General features: G+C 40.6%; 1 protein-coding gene across 2 annotated transcripts; it reads right to left on the bottom strand.

The window, feature by feature from the left end:
• Nucleotides 1-1,256: 1,256 nt before the first annotated feature.
• On the bottom strand, nt 1,257-23,865 carry tdg.1 (thymine DNA glycosylase, tandem duplicate 1). Of its 2 annotated transcripts, XM_084335432.1 has the most exons (11): nt 23,728-23,865; nt 22,998-23,069; nt 20,514-20,680; nt 19,098-19,462; nt 16,717-16,786; nt 10,965-11,100; nt 10,178-10,260; nt 9,976-10,070; nt 9,348-9,519; nt 8,281-8,451; nt 1,257-2,258 (listed from the first exon to the last, which is right to left on the bottom strand). In XM_084335432.1, exons 2-11 carry the CDS (start codon nt 23,051-23,053, stop codon nt 2,125-2,127), a joined length of 1,449 nt encoding a protein of 482 aa, XP_084191558.1. In that variant the 5' UTR covers nt 23,054-23,069; nt 23,728-23,865; the 3' UTR covers nt 1,257-2,124. The 2 variants fall into 2 exon arrangements, with proteins under 2 accessions (XP_084191558.1, XP_084191559.1); XM_084335433.1 differs by lacking the exon at nt 22,998-23,069.
• Between the last annotated feature and the right edge of the window lie 366 nt (nt 23,866-24,231).

Genomic DNA, 24,231 nt, shown 5'->3' with positions numbered 1-24,231 from the left:
TAAAGTTTTTCATTTATTCATCCAGTCGTTTTGTTTTTGTGGTTTGGTTGAATGAATGAAAACTTTGTTTAACAGATTGCAGAATGGGTACAATACAGTACGGCTCAATACACACAATTGTTAAGATGATGCAGACCAGAGAAAGACTTTAGTCTTGTTTACATCAGGGTCCCCCATTTTCAATTCATAGTGACATTTATGACACTCAACATACATGACATTTATGGCATAGGGACATACAGGTATATAGTACTGTTACATTTGTGACATATAAGATATGCAAATATACAGTACTGTTACCCATAGATCCTAACATACATATGATGGGAGGATACTGTACATTAGGAGGGGGTGGGTGGGAGGAAAAAATACATAGTGGGTGACTCATCGAACATAAACACAAACGTGTCCTTGTTTACATCCGTGAATAGATTATTTTCAAGTTAAGACCTCAGCTTCAAGTGTTGGCGTGGAGCCGCATGTTATCCAGACTTCTGTTGGTGCAGATGTTATAGTCCTACCTGAGATGGCGGGGCCGAAAAGAAATTCGAAATAGTAGTTTGCAGGCGCCGTTTTTGCAGAGGTACGCTTAGCGCTGCTCAGCATGTGCGACTCGACTGCTCTTTTTTTGTTGTTGCAGCAGGCCTCGTAATGGTCTTTGACTGGGACCAACCATGGCGCAGCCAGTTCTCGTTAAATTGGCACTTTCCCATATTAACGAGTGCAAATGCTAAACTAAACGTAACGTTATCGCTTCCGCTTCGCCTTGCTAACGTTAGCTAGACTCCACTGAAATTGTTCCCGGCCAACATAAGGACCCGTGTTGGTTCCGCCCCATTCCGGTCTGGGTGATGCTACAACGCGGTCAATAAAAACTCCCGACTTTATCTCCCGTTAACCGTACTTCCCCAGATTTCATAATAAAACATGACATGGCATTTTATCTTTCCTTTCTATGGCATTTTTAAGACCTCTGAAAATGGATTTAAGACATTTTAAGACAAACTAAGGCCTTAATTATTGATAAACCAATTTAAGACTTTTTAAGACTTTTTAAGGATCCGCGGACACCCTGTACTAAAGGATATGAATTAATATGGGGAACAAGGGACAAATTCCTGGTGATTTTGCCCAGAATCCATCCTTTTAAATCTTTAAGTAATCCAAATCTCAACGACAAATCGCTATAACTAAAACTAATTTTACAACTCTTGTGAAAACAAGAATGCAAATGAATAGCCAGGGTAAACAAATCATGTAGAAAATCACAACATTTTTTAATTAACAAACAAGTTTCATCATAAACCTCATGTGAATGACATTTTCATAAACGACAAAACACAATTCTAGAATTCCAAAAAATATTAAAATAGCACCCATTTCGAGTGTTGATATTCCATGAGGCTGAGAAATGCCTTCCGTTGAGTCACTCGTGACCACGATGCGTCTAGTAGTGCCGTCAAGTCATCTCTCAATGCCTGGCCCAGAGTTCAAGTTCAAGGCACTGAGAATTTAGAAGAACTACAACACTAGTTAGTCGTAGGCCTCGCCGCCAAGCCGTACCTACAGCATCATGCTTTGACACGTTTCACCAGATGTTTTCGTCGGGAGAAGTTCTATCTCGGGCCGTTTCTACTGCCAGAACGGTTTCTATCGTTTCTACTGCCAGAACGGTTTCTACTGTCAGAACAGTAGACATGAATGTGTTTCACCTACTGCATCACAGTGCAGTACAGTCCAGTACAAAAGCAACAGAAATGTTTCAAATACATGAGTTCTTCCAATGACAATCATGTATCAGTTTAAAGTCCCTGATTTCACATATTTAAAAAAAGACTGCCGTGATGGGCAATCACGCATGTACAAGACCCCACCCCCCAAAAATAAAATAGAGTAAAAGAAATGCAGACAATATTCTGCAAAAAATCTCTAGAAATTTTTACAAGTTCATCTATTATGTGTATATATTCCACTAAAATCACTAATTAAAAGGGGGGGCATCTATAACTTGAGAATAGTCTTCAGAGTGAGGTGCAGCTTCTTGCGAGGAGGGGGTCGAGGAAACAAAAGGTTGTTGAGGTTCTTTGCAACGCCCACACAGGGCTTTTAAGTCCCGCCCTCTCCTTATACACTGGCCGCTGCAGGTCCACCAATGTCCGGGATTTGATCCGCAAAAGACTGGGTCATCCACTGTCCATCCGGGAGCTGGCCCTCTGCGGTGGGGGCCGTCTGAGACGAGGCTGCCTTGTCCTCCGTGTCTGGAACAGGGAGGGGACAACAGTAGACTGAGACACTGTGCTGATCCACCCGAGTTAGCTGACTGAACTGACTGCATACTCCCTAGGGTGGATGTGCATACTCCCTAGGGTGGATATGACACTTACTAGGGCTCGGTGATTCAGCCAAAATATTTTCTTATTTTGACAATGGTATTTAACCCCTTAACACATTGACTGCCAGCCATTGTACCCATCAAAGTACCCAGTCTGCCACCGTTGAAAGCCTATGGAGATGTTTACCTTCTTTGCAGGGCTATAACTTTTTAAATTTTATTGCTATATTGACATTACTATGGCCCATTCAACATCGATTATCTATCGTTCCGGATGTAGGAACGTTTAACTTTTTCATTCATACATTGTTGTGTTAATTAGGGGTGCACGATATTGATTTTTTGACCCCGATACCAATAACTTTATGCTCCTCAAGCCGATACTGATAACCGATATTTATTGTATTATACATTCTTTTTTTAAATGTATATTCCTGTAGTTTTGACCTAACCAGATTTATCATGACATGAGCGTTACTACTATGAACAAAACAAAGCCAAGAGAACAGTTTTGAGTCTTCCAATAAAGTGACTATATTTATTTTTCCAAATAAATATAATTTGAGTCAATCACAAAATTCACAATCCGTGAATGTCATTAACAATGCGTTTCCCTGATTAATTGAAAATGGGGGACCATGATGTAAACAAGACGAAAGTCTTTCTCTGGTCTGCATCCCCTTAACAATTGTGTGTATTGAGCTGTACTGTACCCATTCTGCAATCTGTTAATAAAGTTTTCAATCAATCAATCAATCCCTGAACAATGAGTGAACTAAAAACCAACAGGTATTGTGCTTTGTCAGCAGATAAAACATTTGACGCTATAGGAGAGGAGACTGTTGTGGTCTTGGTCCATTAAACAACTATTACTTGGCATTTATAAGACAGCACGCCTCAAAAAGAATTAAATAAACCAGACAAATCATCTCTGTCAAACGTCTTTAATTTTGCAAACGCCTCGTCAATAGCCTAGGTACAAGCCGCGCCGGTCTGCAGCTGGTTTTGGATTAGCTTAGCCTTTAGTTGCTCGGCGTAGTCAGATTTTAATACACCATTGTAGCGGTGGTGATGTTTCAGGTGACTTATTAGGTTGGATGTGTTATAGCTTGTTGCCCCTTTCCCTCCTCGTGGAACTTCTGCATTTGTTACAAATAGCAAGCAAACTGTTTTCCTCTGAAACTTTGAAAAAGTCCGACGACGCCATCTTTGTTGACTATCTGCTGCCTCTGAATGTCACGTGACGTCACAGCCAAGAAAAGGAGCGCTGGATTTGTGAAAAACTCCCTCTTCCTAAACCACACGCTATCAGTCGTACCACAGTACTGGCAAAACGGGAGGAGGCTATAATAAAAACAAGCGCCCTTCATCCCAATTCACCCACACCGGATTTCTTTTAACCAAAAAATTAATTATATATTATCGGAGCTATCAATAACGTTATCGGGTTTATCGGGATGACGTCATAATTGCTGATATCGGCCCGATAATTATCGTGCATCCCTAGTGTTAATACCGTCTTGAATATAAGTGTTTATAAGCTTTTCTGCTGTAATTCCAAAAACGCTAGTTATAGGCCCAAACGCATTTGATAGATTATCGATTGCCGTTTCTTTCCTATACACGCTATATTAATAAATTCAAATGTATATTATCGGTATACATTATGCTTCATCATGCGTGGAGGAAAGGGGGGGCGGGGGTCGTCTATTCCTTTATCGTCAGTAACGGCTTTATGTAGTATGGGTTTGATATATTGATCAGACTGTTTGCAAACAAAGAAACGCACAATCGGGCTGAAAATAACGTTACTGTCCTCTTACCGTTCGCCGATGAGACTGGAAGAAAAAGATCCCAATTATTTGACGCCGATCGCCTAGATCCATTTCCGGTTTGTATGGCGCAATAAACGCCGAAATCATATTGATTATTGCGTTATGGAAGCGATCCAAATGCACGCCAGTGTTTGTCTGTAGTCCTGTAACAAGATGTGACTGCCGGAGGGAATTCCTCGACGCACCAAGCGGCACTTCCGGTTTTTGCGAGAGTGTAACTCGCCCGACCATCCACCAGGCGGCGGTATTGAGGCGTTGCAATCTCATACAGGGTCCCGCTGGAGTCTGGAGGTTGGCTGGATGAATTATGAATGCCATGGCGAAAAAATGAAATATTGATCCCAAAAACGGTGTACGACGTTGTTGGCGTTCAACACATGGCGGGCAATAACGATTTACGACGTTGTTGGCGGACAAAGTGTTAAGCCCGGTACTGGGCATGGATTAATTTCACGCCATAAATAGATAAATATAGTCCGTATTAATTAATGTTGAGTTTCTTTAAATTTAGCCAAGAGTAAAGACTCTAACCCATAGGTGTCAAACTCACGGCCCGTGGGCCAAATGTGGCCCGCCAAGTCATTTGATGTGGCCCCCAAGAGCTCTGGTAAAAAAAGATTTTTTTTCTTTCTTTTTTTTAAACATTAATCTTGGGTTAAAAAATAGCGACGTTAAAATAATTGTGGGTTAATGAGTTAATAAAGCTTTAACTTCGACAGCCTTAGTTATTACACATTCTTACACATACATGTATGTTGAACATCTGAGGTATTGATGAAGTAACAAAGGAAAAAAGCCAAAAGCACTTACTCCTCAGACATTCTTTGACAATTTTACAGCCCAAAATACAATGGTCTGCATCCCCTTAACAATTGTGTGTATTGAGATGTACTGTACCCATTCTGCAATCTGTTAATTAAAGTTAATTAAACTATCTTCCATTAGTTGGATGTATGGCCTCTGCAAGGTTGTGTGCAGCCATTTGTTTTTGTAACATCTGCTACATCTGTCCCACGTGTTCTTTGCAGCTCACAGTTGTTAGTTCTGCCCCTCTTGACTGACAAAAAGGTTTTGAACAAACTTAATGTCATAGCTTGTATTTGATGATATTCTTCTTTGTTATTTACTTGAATGGTTTGATCATTGATTGATGGAGTAATATGGGGTTCTGATAAACTAAAATTATTTGTTAAAATAACATAAGCTAACATATATTTTTACATCTATGCAAATGCATAAGCAATATGTATAACTTGAATAAGTAATAAATACAGAAACAACATGTTTAACAATATGTAAATGAGTAGCTACATTTATTTTACATTACATTAACATTTATATACGGTCTTTGGCCCTTTGAGGGCAACCATAATGCTGATGTGGCCCTCTGTGAAAATGAGTTTGACACCCCTGTACCCTATCAAAACAGCAGTCAAGGGCGGTCAGGTGGCGTAGCGGAGATTGCGTTCGTCACCAACGCCGGAGACGCTGGATTCGCCTGTTCGAATCCAGCTCCCGGCGTTGTCACCAGCTTGGCTGGCCGTTCACACTTATACAATTGGCAGTATTAGAGGGTGGGAAAGCTGGCGGGGTGGGTCCGGGTCGTTGTAAACAGCGACTTCTACAGTTCGGTCGGGGCGCCTGCTCAGCGTGGATAGGATCTAAGGGGGGTAGTGTGATCCTTCCACACGTTACACCCTCTCAGTGAGAGTCCACGCTGCCAGGTGAAAAGAAGCGGTTGATTGGCTAGACGCGTGTCGGAGGAAGCATGCGATAGCCTCCACTCTCCCAGACCGACGGTGGGGGTTAAGTGCGCAGCGACCAGGAAGGGGATTGGGAATTGGCAACATTGGGATGGGAGAAAATCGGGAGGAAAAAGGAGGGGGAAAAAGATCAATAAATAATAATAATAATAATATAAAAAAAAACAGCAGTCAAAGTGTATGTTTTCAGCACATTTGTTTACCAATGATTTTAAGTTTTATTAGCGAAATATGAGTTTATAGAATTCTCCACGCATTGCATCGGAAACCGGATGATAGACGCGAGGAAATTAGAAAGGAGACCCAGGGCTTTGGATAGACATCGAAATTCCATAAAACTACACTACCCAGCTCACACCAGCCCATGTCAAACTTGGAGCCGTCTGACGTTAAATTCTAAAATTTTAATTTAAAAAGTAATTTTTGTGATTATATCTCACTGGTCGAATAAACCTGAACTTTATTGCCATAAAATATAACGTATATCGTTTCTTTATCTTTCTGTGAATGTCTGCAAAAAAAAAAAAACTCAATTTGTTGATCGGTAGAATCCTTTCTCATAGAAAAGTAACCGTACTTACAGTAGATTTCATTCGTGGTCTTTGCTGCCCTGTAACGAGCGCCTGGTGGTATTAAATCCAGATTTTGCCATTGGAAAGAGGAGATCCATAGATGTATGACTTGGCCATAATAAGGTAATTTATTGGCCTGAAATTCTATATTCATATTTCAAATAGCATATTCCAATTTTTCATGTCTGGTCAATGTTAGCATGGCGTTATTCACCGTCAAAGATGGGAAAAAAATTATAATTGATATTCTCCTTTGGTTCATTACAATTTACTCAAGCATAGTAACAGACAATAGTTCCGACACTGGGAATACATACCCCGAGATCCATTGATGTCCCTAGATACCAAGAACATGCAAATGGCCTTGTAGAAGTAGAGCAATCTTCCATTTACTAGTATGTTAGTATTAGTATGTACTTTTTTGAAAATATCGCTAGGGCTTAACCTCTTGAGCCCTAGCCCTATTTTCTGAAAGTCTGCCTAAAATTACATACCTAAGTAAATGGAAGATTGCTCCACTTCTACAAGGTAATTTGCATGTTCTTGGTATCTAGGGACATCTATGGATCTCAGGGAATGTATTCCCACTTCCCAGTGTCAGAAATATATTGCGTCTGTTACTAGGCTTGAGTAAATTGTAATGAACCAAAAGGAGAATATCAAATATTTTATAAAATTTTTTTTAATAGATTTTTTTTTAAATCTTTGACGGTGAATAACACCATACTAAAACTGCCACTGAGCTCGTTCAGCACCTTCTTGGGATCACGTGTACAAAAAATCTAAGCAAATTAATAAAGGGCAGATGATTTACAGGGGTTTTTGTAGTCTTGAATTTTGTATATTCTATAAATATGATCATAGAATATAGAAGATCAGGCCTATAAATGACCTTATTGTGGCCAAGTCGCACATCTATGGATCGGGCAGGTGTGCAGAAGAAAATGTGAATGAAATCTACTGTAAGTACAGTTACCTTTTTATAATGTAAATGTCTCCAACATTTTTCATCAGATTGCAATGCCGTTTTTAGCTCGACGTCCACAGAAAGTTAGACAAACGAACTGCGTTCTGTTTTATGGCAATAACATTCAGGTTTGTGGGAGATTATCCCGAAAAATAACAGAAATAAAAAAGTTAATCCAGAAGTCAGATGATTGACAGGGGCTGGCATGAGCTGGGTAGTGTAGTTTTTCTAAATTTGAAAGCCCATCGAAAGCCCTCGGTCTCTTGCTTCAAAAGACTACACTCACTTTTGGCTGTGCCACTTCCTCCCATCAATATGCGCCGGTCTCCGACCGAATGCCCTGCGATTTCTATAATCGTATATTTCACTAATAACAGTTAAACTCATTGGTAAACAAACGTAATGATGAAAATATAAATTTTGACTGCCGTTATGACAGGGTTAGGGTCTTTACTCTTGGCTACATTTGAAGAAGAAAAAAACGCTATATTAATTCATACAGTCTGTAGAGATGGATTTATGGCGTGATGTCATTGTGGGTCCAGTACCGGACCCATCGGACTTAGGAGGTTAATTGTATTCATTTTCATGCGATTTCCGTTGTAGATTCTTTATAAACACTGCTGCAATGTGCTATAAATATAAAGAATATACAGTACCATTGAAAATAATTGTTTGGATTGTAAAAACACAGTACACCTCCAAGCACTAATCACAGCATCTCTGGCATCACAGACTATGCAGACTTGGCATAGGCACCATACAGTCAGTTGGTGCAGAATGTAGTAATCAGAATAGTGTGTATGGTTACCTGTTTTTTCAGCAGATGAGAATGTACAGTGACCGTTGGTCTGAGGCTGGGGCTGGGCCTGGTCCTGAGCCTGGCTTCCCCCGGGTCCTCCCTCTACGTACGCTCCTCCAAAGGCGTCCTCGTAACCAGGGTCGTACGCCTCCTCCTTTATTGCCATCCTCTTGGCATCCTCTGGTGACGGAATTGTAATTAGTACTTTATGGTCTCGGAGGGGAAATGATTTCTCTGCATTTTAACCCTCCTAACCACAGAGGGGCAGTGGGCTGTCACAAGCGACTAAACACTTTCGACACGCTACCGGGGAGGAGTTGGGATCGAACCGGGAACCTTCAGGTTACCAGACGACCATTTAAACAAACTGCCACAGTGGCCTAAGCCCCGATTTTGGATACTTGTTTATTTATTTGGCTGATGGAGAGATGGGCAGGTTCATCAGGACAGGGTGTTTACCGGTAGCTTTGTATTGCAGAGGTAGTAGCACAACACATGCGAAGGTTTTACTACTGAAATGACTCTCCTCCTTAGTGCCAAACTCCCAGTAGGGATGGATGAGCCACCTGTCAGGCCAAGTATATCAAAAAGGCTTCAATCAATCACTCATTCACATTCTCCAATCGGATCGCTTCTCCTAGAGCACTTAAATGCTCACATACCCTTTACTTAACCTTAACCAAAATTAACCTACGCCTTTGATTCAACTAAACATTCACTTTAGCTTCCCTCCCCTCATCTCCTGGTCAGGTGGTAGTAGGGGTGTAACCATCTCAATACAGGACAAATGCATGTTCAATAGTGTTTTGAAATTTAAAACTGTTGACGGTTCTCATTCTCTTCCCTAGGCCTAATTTTTCCTCTGTAAAATAAACTAGGCATCTGCCTGCGTTTCATCAGCATAGAGTAGGAAACACACAGTTGAAGAGAAGAAGCTCTGAAAAAGTATCAATACATTTAACGCGTAAGGAGTCTAATTGCAACCTCGAAATGTGTATGGAATGGGATATGGCTACACCCCAAGGTGATGGTGATGAGCGAATTCTGATGTAGCTCAAGGAGCTGCTGGTTCTTACGCTTGGCCAGTCCCAGGTCAAAGGAGTATTCCAGCTCTTCGATTTCATTAGTTCTCTTGACCCCCTTCAGTTGGTCGCGCAGCTCCCTCAGCTTGATGTAGAAGTGCACTTTGTCCTGGGCACGAGGGAACTGAGCACAGCGGGCACTGGAGGAGGGCATCAGGTACAGAGCCTGCGTAGGCAGAGACACCGTCAGGCAAAACTACAGTACCCACAATCCCACAGCATTCTATACCCCAACACTCTACACAGCCGCTTCCAGTAACTCACCTGCTTGATTGTACAGACTCTACATTCACAACCACAGCAATGTGTTCCCACGTTCCTTTGGAATAAGTTTGTCTTAAATAATGTATGTTTTCTTTACTCGGACTAGAATATATTATAATGAGTCTACTCAGACTATACAATATAACAATGAGTCTACACAATATTATAATTAGTGTGTATAATAGACTAGAGGATAATCTTATCTTATCTTATTCCACCTCAACCTTGTTCGATCAATTTGACTGACCTACCCAGCAGGATTCAGCCAAATAGGATAAGAAATGTGCAAGTTATCTCAGTTAGAAACATAAACACACGATTACAATATCCCCATGTGTTAAAGGACCGTGCCACTTACCACATCACAGTCTTCTATCTTGTGTGGCTGCAAACCAAACGTAAGAGTCTTTGGCTTTTTGCCAAACATCTCTCTGCAGAACATTTCATAGATGCCTGCAAAAGGAAGAAAAAAAAATCAGAAAAGGTTTGAGTATTTTTTTGACAACTTTGTGATAAAACTTCCCCCCCCCCCCCCCCCCCCGAGGGTGAGAACTACTTACATTTTCCATTGAAAACTGCTATGAGAGGCTTGTATTGCTTCAATTTCTCTGTAAGGATTTTGCCTCCTTCGCGTAGCTCTTTGCTTATGACAGGAAAGAAAAAGAAAAGTTAATATTCAAGATGCTTATAATATAGCTACATTTAAATATATATATATATTATTAAATGTGATATAGATAACATTTGTATGCAATATAAATATATTTGATATATTTCTTTTAAACTGCTGAATTAAAGTATTGCCTTTCCCCCTCAAAAACGACCGATTAATGAATTTATCATTTAAAAAGATGGAGTCCAAAATGTATGTTGTTGTTTACATGTCGCAGGCATGCATCTCCTCCCTACTTCCCATTTCCCCACATGGAATACACTCGATTGGATAAATGACATGCTGGTGCTCTAGTGTGACATCTAGTGGCCTAATGTTATCTATAGTAGCTTTAACCAATTCATATAAAATACGAAATATCACACATACAGTTTAATATATATATATACACACAGCTTCCTGTGTAGCCATTTTCACAAAATGTCTCTTATAATAAAGAGATACTTTAGCAATAACAATTCTGCTACAATACTGTACTTCATCATCACACGTAGTCGAGTCGTAACATAATTTACATCATGGCAGTACAGCCGACTGTACAGCTGACTTGCTGGCATTTCAATGATGAGGAAACAAATGGAAAATTCTCATTCACATCAAACACCACATTCCTGAACAATCAGACAGTGGGCAGCCGCAGGATATGAATGGCCTAGTTGTTTCTATTTAATTACGTTGAGAGGTCTTTGCTGCCCGGTGTTGCCCTGGCCACCATGTTGGTGAAGCCTATCTTGTACTTGACTGGCAGAGTGGTGTCGTGGGTGTGATTCAGCTGCACTTCTGTGAAACCAGACAGGAACAGACACTTCCCTAGAAGAAGAAGAAGAATAAGAAGAAAGTCAGGAAGTAGCCCCCACCACCAAACCAATGGATAGATACTGTAAAGTACTGTATGAATTTACATTTGGTCATTTAGCTCAGTGGTTCCCAAAGTCGGGGTCGCAACCCAAAGGTGGGCCGCGAGCAGCCACGTGAGGGCCATGAGATGATTTAAAAAAAGAAAAAAAAAAGAAAAAAAATGTTGGCAGGCCACTGAACTTAGAAGCAGGACAGTGTTTCTAGTTGTATTCTAAAATTCTATTCTATTGTATTCTAAAATGTGACTATATGGTTTTATATTAACTTAATAAATAAAAACGGAAAATCTACTTATTTCAACAAACATTTCAAACTAAATAACAGATTATGCACATAAAACGCTGAAAACAACCGAAGCAACAATAGTATTTTAATGAGGCTATTATTATTATCATTTTGCAACAAGTTAGCCCTCTCATAAATAGCACATATAAATGAATAACTAACTTGAACTAACTTAATAGGATTGAAGTGATATTTGGCTTAAAAAATCGTTCGCCTGGCAAATTATTTTATAAAAAAAAAGCCCTGCGATGTGCATTGGGCCGCGGCTCTCTAACGCCTTATTTTCTGGGTCCCGGCCTGAAAAGTTTGGGAACCCCTGATTTAGCTGACACTTTTATCCAAAGCGACTTAGAAGTTCTGTACGACAAGTCAGCAGGAAGGGTACAACTCTTACAGCTGAGTAACAATGTTTATCAAACAGTGCTGAAACTTGGGTGCTGCAGTGTTGAGTGAGTGCATAGACATAAGACATAGTATAGTAGGAGGAGAGCATGGTAGTACAGGACAGTAAGAAGGTTAGTGTTTTTTTTCTTTTTTCATTTGAGATATTGATTGAAGTAGTGTGTTTTTAGTCTACGGCGAAGTATGAAGAGAGTATACCAGGAAGTAGCCATACCCCAAACAAAAAGATATACTGTAAAAAGTACTGTATTAACTCATTGGGCGCCATTCACAAAAAAAAGTCGGGTTAACTCGCCATCGCTTGAGCGCCAATCACGAGAAAAGTCGGGTTTTAATCGTTATTTATTTTATTCGCTATATCCATTCATTTTTCATCCATCCAGCCTGACGTTATCATTGGGAATGGGTCCGAGCTCGCAAAAGGCCAATACCGCCGCCTAACGCCTTCCGGCCGGTATTGCAAATCATTGGAATCCCTCTGGCTGGGGCTGTGCGGTATTAGAAGGTTTTCCTTCTCGGGCATGCAGTAACGTTATAACAGAGTTTGGGGGACACTGGAGCCGTGAATTCATGCGTTTGTGGAGAAACGTTGGATCAATAAACGCGATCAATATTTGGAATGGTGATCAGGAATTGGATTATTCTTTTTGCAGGACATCAGATGTGAGGTAAGGACTCTATGTTACCAATCTTGGGTTAATCCGATGTTTCTTTCGTAACGATAACAACATGTGTGTGTGTGTGTGTGTGTGTGCGCGTGCGTGCCGTTGGCGCCGACCAAGACACGGAGGAGCGACTTTTCCTCCCCCGCTTCTGTTCGTGCATGAGGACACATAATACCGATAATCTGGCATTTATTTCAGAACGATTCATAAATCAAGCGACAAATGGCACGATTTCTAAGGAAATGCATTGAAGCGCGGTTTGCTCTAGTTTCTTGAGATTAGACAGAATCGCTCTGGAACTATACCAGGGTTTCCCATTAATGACCTAGACTGTGGCGGCCTGCACAGTCCAATTAGTCCTGCCACAGTTGTATAATGAACCAAAAAAAAAAAAAATATAAAACAAAAAAGATTTTTTTTTTTTTTATATATAAAGTTTGCCAATAGGGATGTATCAGTAGTATTGGCAGTGGTAGTAGTCGTAATAGTAATCCACTATATTTTTTTTATTTTCTAAAAAATAAACCAGTTCAACACAGGTAACCACTTTTGCTTCATTTCTTTGATGGCTCAAATGTATGCTCTAGTCCCGTGGTTCCCAAACCTCTCCTCGAGACACCCCAGCCGTTCCATGTATTTGTTCAATTCCACCACCAGCACACCTGGGCCCCGTTCCCCGTACCTGGCTAACTGAGTTAGCCGGATAATTTTCAGCATAGCTTGACTTAAGCCGGACCTTTCCGTTCCCCGAAGTCGGATTTTCTAAATCACCATGGTAACAGATCAGAAAGTTTGAACCTGGTCCGGAGCAGGGTTAAGTTCAGTTAGCTGGATGAACCATGGCCACGCCCTCGCAAAGAAATGCCAGCTCGCTTCCTGAAATATTTCTCACAGTCTAGATCCCATTATACCATTCTGAATTATGTTTTTGTGCTTCGTTTTCCTAGAGGGGGCTTTTGAAATGTATAATAATAGAACTAAATGCTGATAATAAATCATATTCAGCCTATAGATTTACTTTGTCCTAAATAAAATAATGCACGTCATATACGGCGCTCGGAGTCGCGATACACGCTGCATGTGGTTACTTTAATAACGGCGCATTGCAAATGTGAATCCCGCAGGGATATTTTTAATGAATGAAACCTATCGGCCGTTTGGCTCTGATTAGTTTCATATATTCTCCGCTGTAGATTTGCTTAACGGAGCGCCCGGATTGTGTTTCATTCAAGCATAAAATTTAAGTGTCAATGCGTGGATTGTGGTATTTGTGGATTATGAATTACGAGGAATCTGAGGATTGTTGAATTGTATCATCACTCACACGTTATTGTGATATTGTAACTGGGATTAAAATGTCTGATGAGATGCGCTGTTTGACGGATTTGAGCAATTGAATGAGCCGTTGACGTCACATTAATGCATTTGAGAATAAAGAGATAAAACTTCATTCAAAAGAAAAATATTCGAAACACGGGTCTCTTGTCCATTGATGGATACACAATGGATATATCCCGTCTGGCACAGTGGTGCAACGGCTAGTGCTCACTCCTGTCAAGCGGACGACCCTAGTTCGAAACCCCGCGTTTCCAATATAATTTTTTTGGAATATAATATTAATGACTATACGCAAAAGTAGCCTAGTTTTAAGTTAAAATATTATAAATCTACATGCATTGAGGATGTCATTCTTTATATAGCTCTCAAAGTGCACCAAATTGAAGCATTTACATTGCAAAAAGAAAAACAAAAAATAGAAAAAGGGGGGATTCGAACGCGGGTCGTCCGCGTGAGGCATAAGGACCAACCATCACACCACGGTGCCAGACAAATAAAACATCCACCATATACATCCATCAATGGACAAGAGAGCCGTATCCTTATTCTGAAAGAGTTGAACTAATTATTTTCGCTAGCAAGATCTCATTTGATTATTCATTCCATAAGCCTACTGCCAGCAGGCACGTTTAAAGAAATATAATCTGATTGATTGGGGTAATAAGGGACTTAAAATTAGCCTATAGATTATGCATTTAACTCGTCGGCGAGGCTATTGAGCCGTACTGCATTGTACCCATTCTGCAATCTGTTAATAAAGTTTTAAATCAATCAATCAATCAATGCCGTTAGAAAATCAGGATTTCTGCGATCGACACCTGCTGTCTTTTCAGCTGAGGCGGCCGCGCGCAATTATCCTGAGTCTCAAGTCTGGTTCGAATGAACAAGACTGAATCAGCGTTCGAGGAACAGGAAAATCCCGGATTCAAACATCGGGTTAATTGAATCTGGATAATGGGACTTTTGATCGACTTAGTTGAACCAGGTACGGGGAATAGGGCCCTGATTCAACTAATAAAGGGCTAGTTAAGTTGAATCAGGTGTGCTGGTGGTGGAATTTAACAAATACATTGTCCGGCTGGGGTGCTTCGAGGAGAGGATTGGGAAGCACTAGTCTAGTCGATTTTGTGTTTTGAGCACAAAGTTCATCATAGATCAACACTCGTATTTTGGAATATACCTGTACACCCCGCGGTATTACTATTGAATGATGTTTTTGAGTTTGCAGTGAATCCACAACTAAAAAGATTGGTTTTATCGGGTATCACAGTAGCTAAAAAAACTGATCGCATCACGTTGGTTTCAACCGGAAAAAATTTGCCGAAAAGTGTGGTTTCTTACATATCTTGATGTGATATATCAAGAAATATCTACAGCAAGAATTCTGGGGCTCAATGAATCCAAAATGTCAATGTGGTTAGAAGTGGTGGAGAGAATAAAAGCTAGCTTATAATGGTGGTGTCTGGTTAGGAGTGAGGGATAATGGAGGTACTATCCAAGAGGGGGTCTGGGAGGGGGGGTTTGAGCTGGAGCATATGTGTGTAGGGTTTTAGAAAATAGGTATTAGGGGTATATTATATACTAACATTTATATAATTGTAATTTCGCTGGATATACACTGTATACGGCTAAAATGTTATTATAGACTATTTTTGTTTTATCCTGTTTCTGTACTTGCATATATTATAACCACCTTTACTGAAAGTTTCATTATGCATTGTGTGTTGAGTACTGACTTTTAATAATTTTTTGTTTTGCAATAATAAAAAAAATATATAAAAAAAAAAAAGTTCATCATAGATCTAGCCTCTTTATTTTGCTCTCAAAGTGCACCAGATTGATGCATTTAACTTTAAAATGCACAACAAAAAAGAAGTTATGGGGGGGGGGGGGGGGGGGCATGCCCCCGGACCCCTAGAGGGTCGGAGGTTGTCTCTGAAAATCCTGTGGGAAACACTGTATACTCATATTCACCACGGTATAAAACGGAAATGTATGTATGAAAAAATTATCTGTTTTTTGCATGTTGACTGGATGAAACTCACTGACAATTATTAGATCCATAGCTATAATATTTTATATAGTTTTAGCACTCGCAAAAACGGCATTCTCCCCATTTCATTACAGCGATGGCCTTCTAACCAGAAGGTAAACAGCGACCCCTAGGCGCTCATTGAGTTAAGAAAGTATACCAGGAACTAACCACTACCCCAAACAACTTGATATACTACTAGTATAAACAAAACTGTATACCAGGAAGTAGCTGCCACCCCGAAGCAATGGATAGTGTAAATAGTGCTGTATACAAGGAAGTAGGCCCCACCCAGAACCAATGGATAGATACTGTAAACACAGTAGTGTATACCAAGGAAACTAAAAAAACAAATCATCACGTTCAGTTCTATTGAAGCCTGTATTAGAATTCAAAATATAGCAGCTATCTCAGGAAATACATCAACCAATACAACCATCCTGAACCAATGGATAGATACTGTAAGCAGTACTGTATGAAGAGTATACCAGGAAGTAGACCTCACCCCAAACCAATGGATAGATACTGTAAGCAGTACCATATAACCTCACTCATTCACTAGAGAGAATAAGAGTGACTGACTCTATCAAGTCCTTGAATCCTATCAAGTGGGTGTCCACAGCCTGAATGTGTATCAATGAGAGGGTTATTGACATGAAATATGAAAATAAAACAAAGTATAAAGAAGAAAATTCACTAGCCTAGCCAGTCATGAATTGCTCTACCCAACAAGATAGTATTTCCTGCTGCCAGTGGTGTTGGCATACTGGGCTTAATCCAAATGCATGACAGACAGGGAAAGGTGAAGTTTGTGGATCTGGAGCAGTCAGGACAGCATCAACTTACAAAAATGATTTCCGCCGCCCGGGAACCACTTTCCCATGTAAGCTGCCAACAAGCCTGGGTTGATCCCAATCTAAAAACCGCAACAACAGAGTTAATATCTTAACATTTCAATGACAATAATTATTTTCCACATAATTCTAGATGTATTGTTTTAGTCTTTGTGTGAGCAAGCACCAAGCCAAATTCCTTGTTGTATGTGCAATGTACTCGACACAGTAAACATGATTCTGATTAATCAAACTTTTTTCAATGGAAGTCTGTTGCTGCTAGGCAATAGCTTGGACCCATGTTCACTTCCTGTCAGCGGTTGTATTAGCAAACACTAACAGGAAATAAATATTAGAATGATGATTAAGTTTGAAAAGGTTTATAGACAACATAAACATTCTAAATGGACCAACGTTTATAGTCGTAGTGCTAATATCAAAGCCAATAGGGAGGTGTAGTGGTTACATCATTTGTGTTTCCCTGCGCGATCCACCCTCCGTGAAATGGCAATGTATTTCCAGTGGACCCATTTCTAAATCGTCTCGTTTAAAACAAATAAAGCATGAACATTGGCATGTTGATGTACCTTTCTGTGTATATTCATCCACAATCTATAGCTCAACATGAAAAAAAACTCGCAATTAATCCTAAAAGTAGCTAAATAACAATGTTTACATTTTCGTTCACTGAGGAACTACACTTCACTTTGGCGCTGCTGACTGACGTCACCACAGCATAGACTCCTGGCGACAGGCATTCTACTGGTAAGTGTAGTTATTTTTTAACGACAAATTCAAAACCTTATAACTAACTTTATTTCAACCAAAAATGCCTAAACAATAATGTTAGTGATAGAAGGGAACTCATTTTGTGCAAAAATGGAAAGCTTGCCAATGTTCAACAGGCAGAATTATTACGATAGGCAATAATACATTTTCCCAATGATAAATCCCTATACGGGTGGACCGCGCGGGAAACTAAAGTGATGTCAGACAGAACCTCCCTATATGAAATAAACTAGGGTTCAACCTGTTCCCTAGCAACAAAATTGCACTGAAACTAGGGCTGGGCGATATGGCCAAAAATTATATCGCGATAACGTAGGGCTGGGCGATATGGAAAAAAATCATATCGCGATAACGATATGATAATGTTATATTTCTCGATATCGATAATTATCGAATTGTTATAAGTATTTATATAAAAAAAAAATGTAACAACAGATGTATGTTTATTTTGCAGCAATTCTTTGTCATTGCAGCCATCTTTAGTGTTACATCCCCTCACACTCCAGTTCTCAGGCTGCAGCTGGTTTAAAAGCTAAAGTAAACCGGCTTCTCTGCTGGCTGTGGCTCCAGGGGAGTTGAACAGTTCTGGCTCTGCTAGTTTATTTTCGATCTTTTGGCGCTTTTTTGGTGGACAAACCACTGCACATGTGCACCGTGACTCGTGACTGGAGTCTAGTTCTGCTAGCACACATAGCCTATTGTGTACAGACGGTTTCAAACTGTATTTTAAATTAGAAAGCAAACAAAATAAATGGACAAGAGAAAAATAAATCTCAATTTGGTCAGTATTGTCATTTTGACAAGCAAAGCCATTACTTTAAGTTGCAGGCAAGAAAGACAAGTCTGTCCACTGTCTCTGGTTTTAAAACTGCCCTGTTGCAGGTCACAAAAAAAAAAAAAAAAAAAAAAATCCGATATTAGATATCGATTATTAAAATATATCGCGATATTTATCGTTATCGTTATATCGCCCAGCCCTACGATATCGATAACAATATCATATCACTCGATAAAAAAAATAAGAGCTTTTTTTTTTTTTAACAACATTATGTATGTTTATTTTGCAGCAATTCTTTGTTGTTGCCGCCATCTTTAGTGTTACATCCCCTCACACTCCAGTTCTCAGGCTGCAGCTGGGTTGAAAGCGAAAGTAAACCGGCTTCTCTGCTGGCTGTGGCTCCAGGGGAGTTGAACAGTTCTGGCTCTGCTAGTTTCTTTTCTATCTTTTGGCACTTTTTTGGTGGACAAACCACCACACATGTGCACCGTGACTCATGACTGGAGACTAGCTCTGCTAGCACACATAGCCTACTGTGTACAGACGGTTTCAAACTGTATTTTAAATTAGAAAGCAAACAAAATAAATGGACAAGAGAAAAATAAATCTCAATTTGGTCAGTATTGTCATTTGGACAAGCAAAGCCATTACTTTAAGTTGCAGGCAAGAAAGACAAGTCTGTCCAGTTTCTTTCTTCGATTTTTTTTCTTTTCGATATCGATTATTAAAATATATCGCGATAATTATCGTTATCGTTATATCGCCCAGCCCCAACTGAAACCAGCCTGCCGTCTGAGCCCAGGTGAATTGATGATGGGTAATCTTACTATGACGTAGTCCAGGTTGTAGTCCAGCAGGTCCGGGAGGGTTCTGGTCATGACCTCCTCCTCAGACATTCCCTTGAAGCGGTCAAATTTCCTCTTCACCTTCTTGAAGCTCTCGTCTATCTTCTGCTGTTTGCCGTCTGCCTCTCCCTCCTTGCCCTTCTTGGGCTTAGGACCTGGCTTGGCCTTGGGCGCATTGGGATCCTTGGGTGGTTTGGGCTCCTTGGGTATTTTGGGAGGTTTTGGCTCCTTGGGTATTTTTGGAGGTTTTGGCTCCTTGGGTATTTTTGGAGGTTTTGGCTCCTTGGGTATTTTTGGAGGTTTTGGCTCCTTGGGTTGTGCTGCTCTGCCTCTCTTTTTGGCTGGGGCTGTTGGGGGGGAAAAGATTTGTAAGAAGGGGAACGTTCAAAGGCTGTCCCTTCTCGACGGCACTGTAAATTAGTTTAATTACTCAGTGTATTATCGAGTATGAATAAAGATTGAATGAAAGTCCATGAATCCACTAATCAGTTTAGGATCTTAGTCTGTTAAATCCGTTGTAATTTCCTGTATAATGATAATCACATCTCTGGCATCCCACATGCGTTGATCTTTAATAAACACGAAACATTTAAAGAGGTTATTCTGCTTGACTGCACTCAGTCACAGAAGGACAATCATTTTCACAATTTAAGATTTCACAGCTTTGTCAATAAAATGTAATTTCTTTAGTGAGGGGCAGCCCTAGATCCCAACTATCTAGAGGCCAATGCAAAGTCAGGAAAAAGAGAGGCACATATGTTTAACATGACTGAGTCACACAGAACATCATTCAAACAAGCTAGCTAGCACACTGATCTCATGTCGAATGCAAATCTTGTTAATCAAAAATCCAGCTAAGGTTGAAAGTAGGGATGCTCGATATTGGCTTTTTTACCGATACCGATATTCCGATATTGTCCAACTCTTAATTTCCGATACCGATATCAACCGATACCGATATATGCAGGGTTTCCCCGTCCAAAAAACTGAATTTCAGGTAACTAATCATTTCACTGGATACATATAACAAATATTGTTATTTTTTTTAAACCGATACCGATATTTTCCGATATCACATTTTACTGCCGATATCGGCCGATAATATCGGTCGGCCGATAATATCGGACATCCCTAGTTGAAAGGCATACACAGCTAAATGCAGTATTAAAGCAGTGTTTCCGAGCCCGTTTGAGCCTGGGGACCAGCAAACAGTTGTCTCTCTGTCTTGGATACCAACACGCAAACACTGTGACCTTCACATATCACTTCCATTTAACCCAATACTAGGGAGAAGCCTTTTCATATACTAGATAACCAACACAGGGACTTAATAATAAACCCTGGGTGTTCGAGAAGAGTTTGAGAAACACTGGCATTAAAAGATGCAGCCATACGTACGTTTCACTGGGTTGACAGCCTCCTGCTCCATGGGTTCTTCTTGATGGGCAGCCGTGGGTGCTACAGCCCTCTCCTGCACCGGGCCTTCTGGGTAGTGAGGCTGAAGGTGGGGTCTGAAGCCTGAATACTGGGCCTGGAGAGCCTGGAGCTGCTGGGTGGACCGGATCCTGAGGAGGAGGGTGGCAGAGAGGCCATGAGAAGGCAGGCGGTGATAAATAAAGCTAGATGAACAGAAAGCAGCACTTCTGTGGTGCAGGGACACAATTCCCCTGAAGATCCAAATCCAAAAGAAGAAAGCCAACTTCCGCACACAGACAATATCACCTCTGCATTGGTTTATAGATAACATTCAGCCACTAGATGTCACACTAGAATGTACTTATTCAATCGGGTGCATTCCACAGGGGGAAATGGGAAGTAGGGTACATGTACGCAAAAATGTTAACTATAGGACCTTGCAACGGTCAACTCCCCCACACTAAATATTACCCCTGCATTGATTTATTCAAGTGAAAGTTTACATGAGAAAGGTCCATGTGACTGAAACGTCAACATTCATTTTAATAAGTCAATGCAGGTGATAGAGTGTGAGCGAGAGTTGACTTTTTCTTTTGAAGGTGGTAAATACTAACCAACCACATAATGAGCGAGACTGCAGTGTGGGACCTGCTGACAAATCCCATACATTCAATTTTCCACTAGTGCTCCTCAATATTTGTTGCATTTGTTGAATATCCCAGTATGAATGTGTGATAAAAGCAGATACAGCTTTTGTAACATGTCTCACACGGGGAAGAGGATCCACAGCAGCCATTCGCTTTGAATTAGAGCAGGGCCCACATTTGTAGGGTGAATTTGCCAAAGAGGGAGGACAGTACATTGCGTCAAAAGTGACAAGAACACCTAAAGAAAATCCTATAATTGTAATATACTGTCTGGCTGTAGTTTGTTTCTGTCCTGTAGTTGGTTTCAGCTCAGTGGACTACTGATAAGAACTTTTATTTTAAATGTTTCCCAGAGGGACTGTTCATTACGGTGGCGCAGTGTTGATGACTTGTAGTTGCCTCACAGCAAAAAGGTCCTGGGTTCAAACCCCAGCAGGGGGCCTTTCTGTGTAGAGTTTGCATGTTCTCCTCGTGTTTGCGTGGGTTTCCCCCACACCATAAAAAGACATGTATGAGGAGTAGGTATATACTCCTGCCATTGCCCTTGACCAAGGTACTGGCATTACAACTGGAGTTGGTCCCCAGGCGCCGCACTATGTGGCCGCCCACTGCTCAAAATAGTTAAGATGGGTCAAATCCAGAGGACAATTTGAAATTTCCCATCAATGTTTCCCAACATTATCATTAGACACAGCTCTGTTCCTCTCCTCCAAGTCAACACAACTTGTTCTGGGTCAAAATACCATAGGCCAGAAAACAAATTGCTCGCAAATTGGGTGCGACGTAAAGTAAAGAGACGTGAAATTACTTTGTTATTACACTACCTTGGTTGTGCCGACGGCGCAAAGTTGCAATATTGACTAGTTGATTGCTTGGAAACTGCAATGTTTATAATATTTTAGCTGCATTTTCAGGTGACCTGCCATGCCAAAATTAGGGATCTTATGAGTTTCCATAATTTAAGTTACCCGCTGGTCACTTAATTTGTGCATGGCCAGTCACCTGCAAATGCAATAACGTGTCAGATTGTGTAGCTAGTTTTCTGGGCTATGGTATTTTCACCCAACCTGCTTCCCTTTCAGAGTACAGCAGAGCGTCTTGCAATCTCCTTAAAATGGGATATATGTTGTTATGGCCATTGCTTGCTACACACCTACTGTCTATCTGTATGTCGTGTATGTCATACATGTTATGATGAATTGAAAATGGGGGACCCTGATGTAAACAAGACGAAAGTCTTTCTCTGGTCTGCATCCCCTTAACAATTGTATGTATTGAGCTGTACTGTACGGTCTGTACCCATTCTGCAATCTGTTAATAAAGTTTTCAATCAATCAATCAATCAACCTCTCCAACAAATCTTTAGTTCTCAACTGAGTGGAACACAGCAACCAGAAAAAGGCACTCTTTCATATTCATGCCATTTAAAGTGCCAACCAGATTCATTGCCAGCCAGCCACATTCTTAAGTCGACTCTTGACAATAGTTAGCTTAGCACCATAAAAAAATGTTGCAAATAATTAATGTATTAAATTATTCTGATCAATCAAAATGTGAAAATTACATGATGCAAAATCCCAATCTGGTAAAAAAATAAAATAAAAAAAATGATCTTCTCCTGTAGTTAGTATAAACACAAAGTAGTGGAGATGGTATACTCTGCAGGCACAGAGTAAAAAAAATGGCAAAACAAAAGTTAAATGGGCAATTATTGGGAGCACATGCTTTCATTTCATTTTCATAACACTTGGGGCCACTCAGAGTGGAGCCTTGGAGCCTGCAGGGGCCACGTCGTGGTGGGGGTGGGAGAGGGACTCACCACTGCTGGAGATATTCCGAGGGGACAGGCAGTGATCCATACAGCCTTTCTTCCATCTTTAGGGCGGGTTAACTTTATTAAATAGATCAATATATTCACGTTGAGGACACATCGCTGGGTGATATATATATACTGGCAAATCAAAGAGTCTGGCAGTGTATGAAACTGAATGCATGTGCCAGGGCAAAACTAAGAAGAAAACTACATTTAAAAACCAAATCATGTACCAATACAAAAGAAAGGCAAAAAGCAACAAAAGTGATTCATTCAAAGACTAAAATAGAATGCTAAAAGATAAAAAGAACGAAACAAAAGAGTGATGACAAATAATCGTTGACAATAAAAAGGGATCTATAACAACAATCAATGGCCTGTTATGGCTCCTGCAGCATGGCTAACGTGAGGCTAACAAGCTAAAGGCTAGTTAGGTGCCTACTATTTTATACCAGGCTTCTGTTGTGTACACACACTGGCTGCAGTTTGAATCAAATGTAAAATAAATTGTATTGTTAATTCTGACTGTAGCAGTTAACGGGTGATGTCGTCTGGTTGACTTACTAAAACGCATAATGGTGTTAGCTCTAACATTAGCACCGGCTGCTAGCTGGCTGGCTAACACACAGGCAGCCGAGCGGAGTCGAATCGTTCCGCTTCCGCGGAGGAGATTCGGCGCCGCCACAAAAAGGACGTAGAAATCGTCCCATTTTTGAAAATTTACACATAACGTTACCTGATACAGTTGTCGTTCAATTCAAGTCTTCTGTGCGGAAACTTGATTATATTTAATCAAACCCGCGCTTAACGATTAGTTACGAGACTAGAGGCGCAGCGAGCAACAAAGAGGAGACATGACAGCGGCGTAGCTGACGTCAACTTTGACACCGGGAGATACCAAGTGAGATATTTAGGGGAGTTAAAACAAATACATCTTTCGTTTTCAAGGCGAAAGTCGCATTATAAGTACATGTTTAAAAACGGTGCCAAACCGTCATATCGTAATAACCTGTAAGTATCTGTAATTGCAATATACCATGCGTGATTTCTACTACAAAACTGAAAACAGTCAAAAGGTGTACACCCCTAGTTTAGTACTGGTATGATCTGTGTAGACGTTTAAACTCCGCGAGGTTGCTTCCCATTGGCTCTCAGTCTAGCACGTTGACGTAGGTCATGTTTGCGGTTTTGCGCAGTCGTGGCAATTTATGCGCTTGTGTGTGTGTCGATAAGAAACCAT

The sequence above is a fragment of the Notolepis coatsorum genome (genome assembly GCF_963971535.1).
Source record: "Notolepis coatsorum genome assembly, chromosome: 18".
Taxonomy (NCBI): Eukaryota; Metazoa; Chordata; class Actinopteri; order Aulopiformes; family Paralepididae; genus Notolepis; species Notolepis coatsorum.
The sequence above is the reverse complement of the archived record's forward strand: the minus strand, read 5'-3'. Positions and strand labels throughout refer to the sequence as shown.

Excerpts from the sequence above, each read along its gene's own strand:
- tdg.1 (XM_084335432.1), bottom strand. The coding sequence starts at position 23,053 with ATGGAAGAAAGGCTGTATGGATCACTGCCTGTCCCCTCGGAATATCTC. Across the intron at positions 16,787-19,097 it reads ACAACCTGGACTACGTCATA|ATTGGGATCAACCCAGGCTT; the intron begins GTAAGATTACCC and ends TGCGGTTTTTAG. Across the intron at positions 9,520-9,975 it reads AGATAGAAGACTGTGATGTG|GCTCTGTACCTGATGCCCTC; the intron begins GTAAGTGGCACG and ends CTGCCTACGCAG.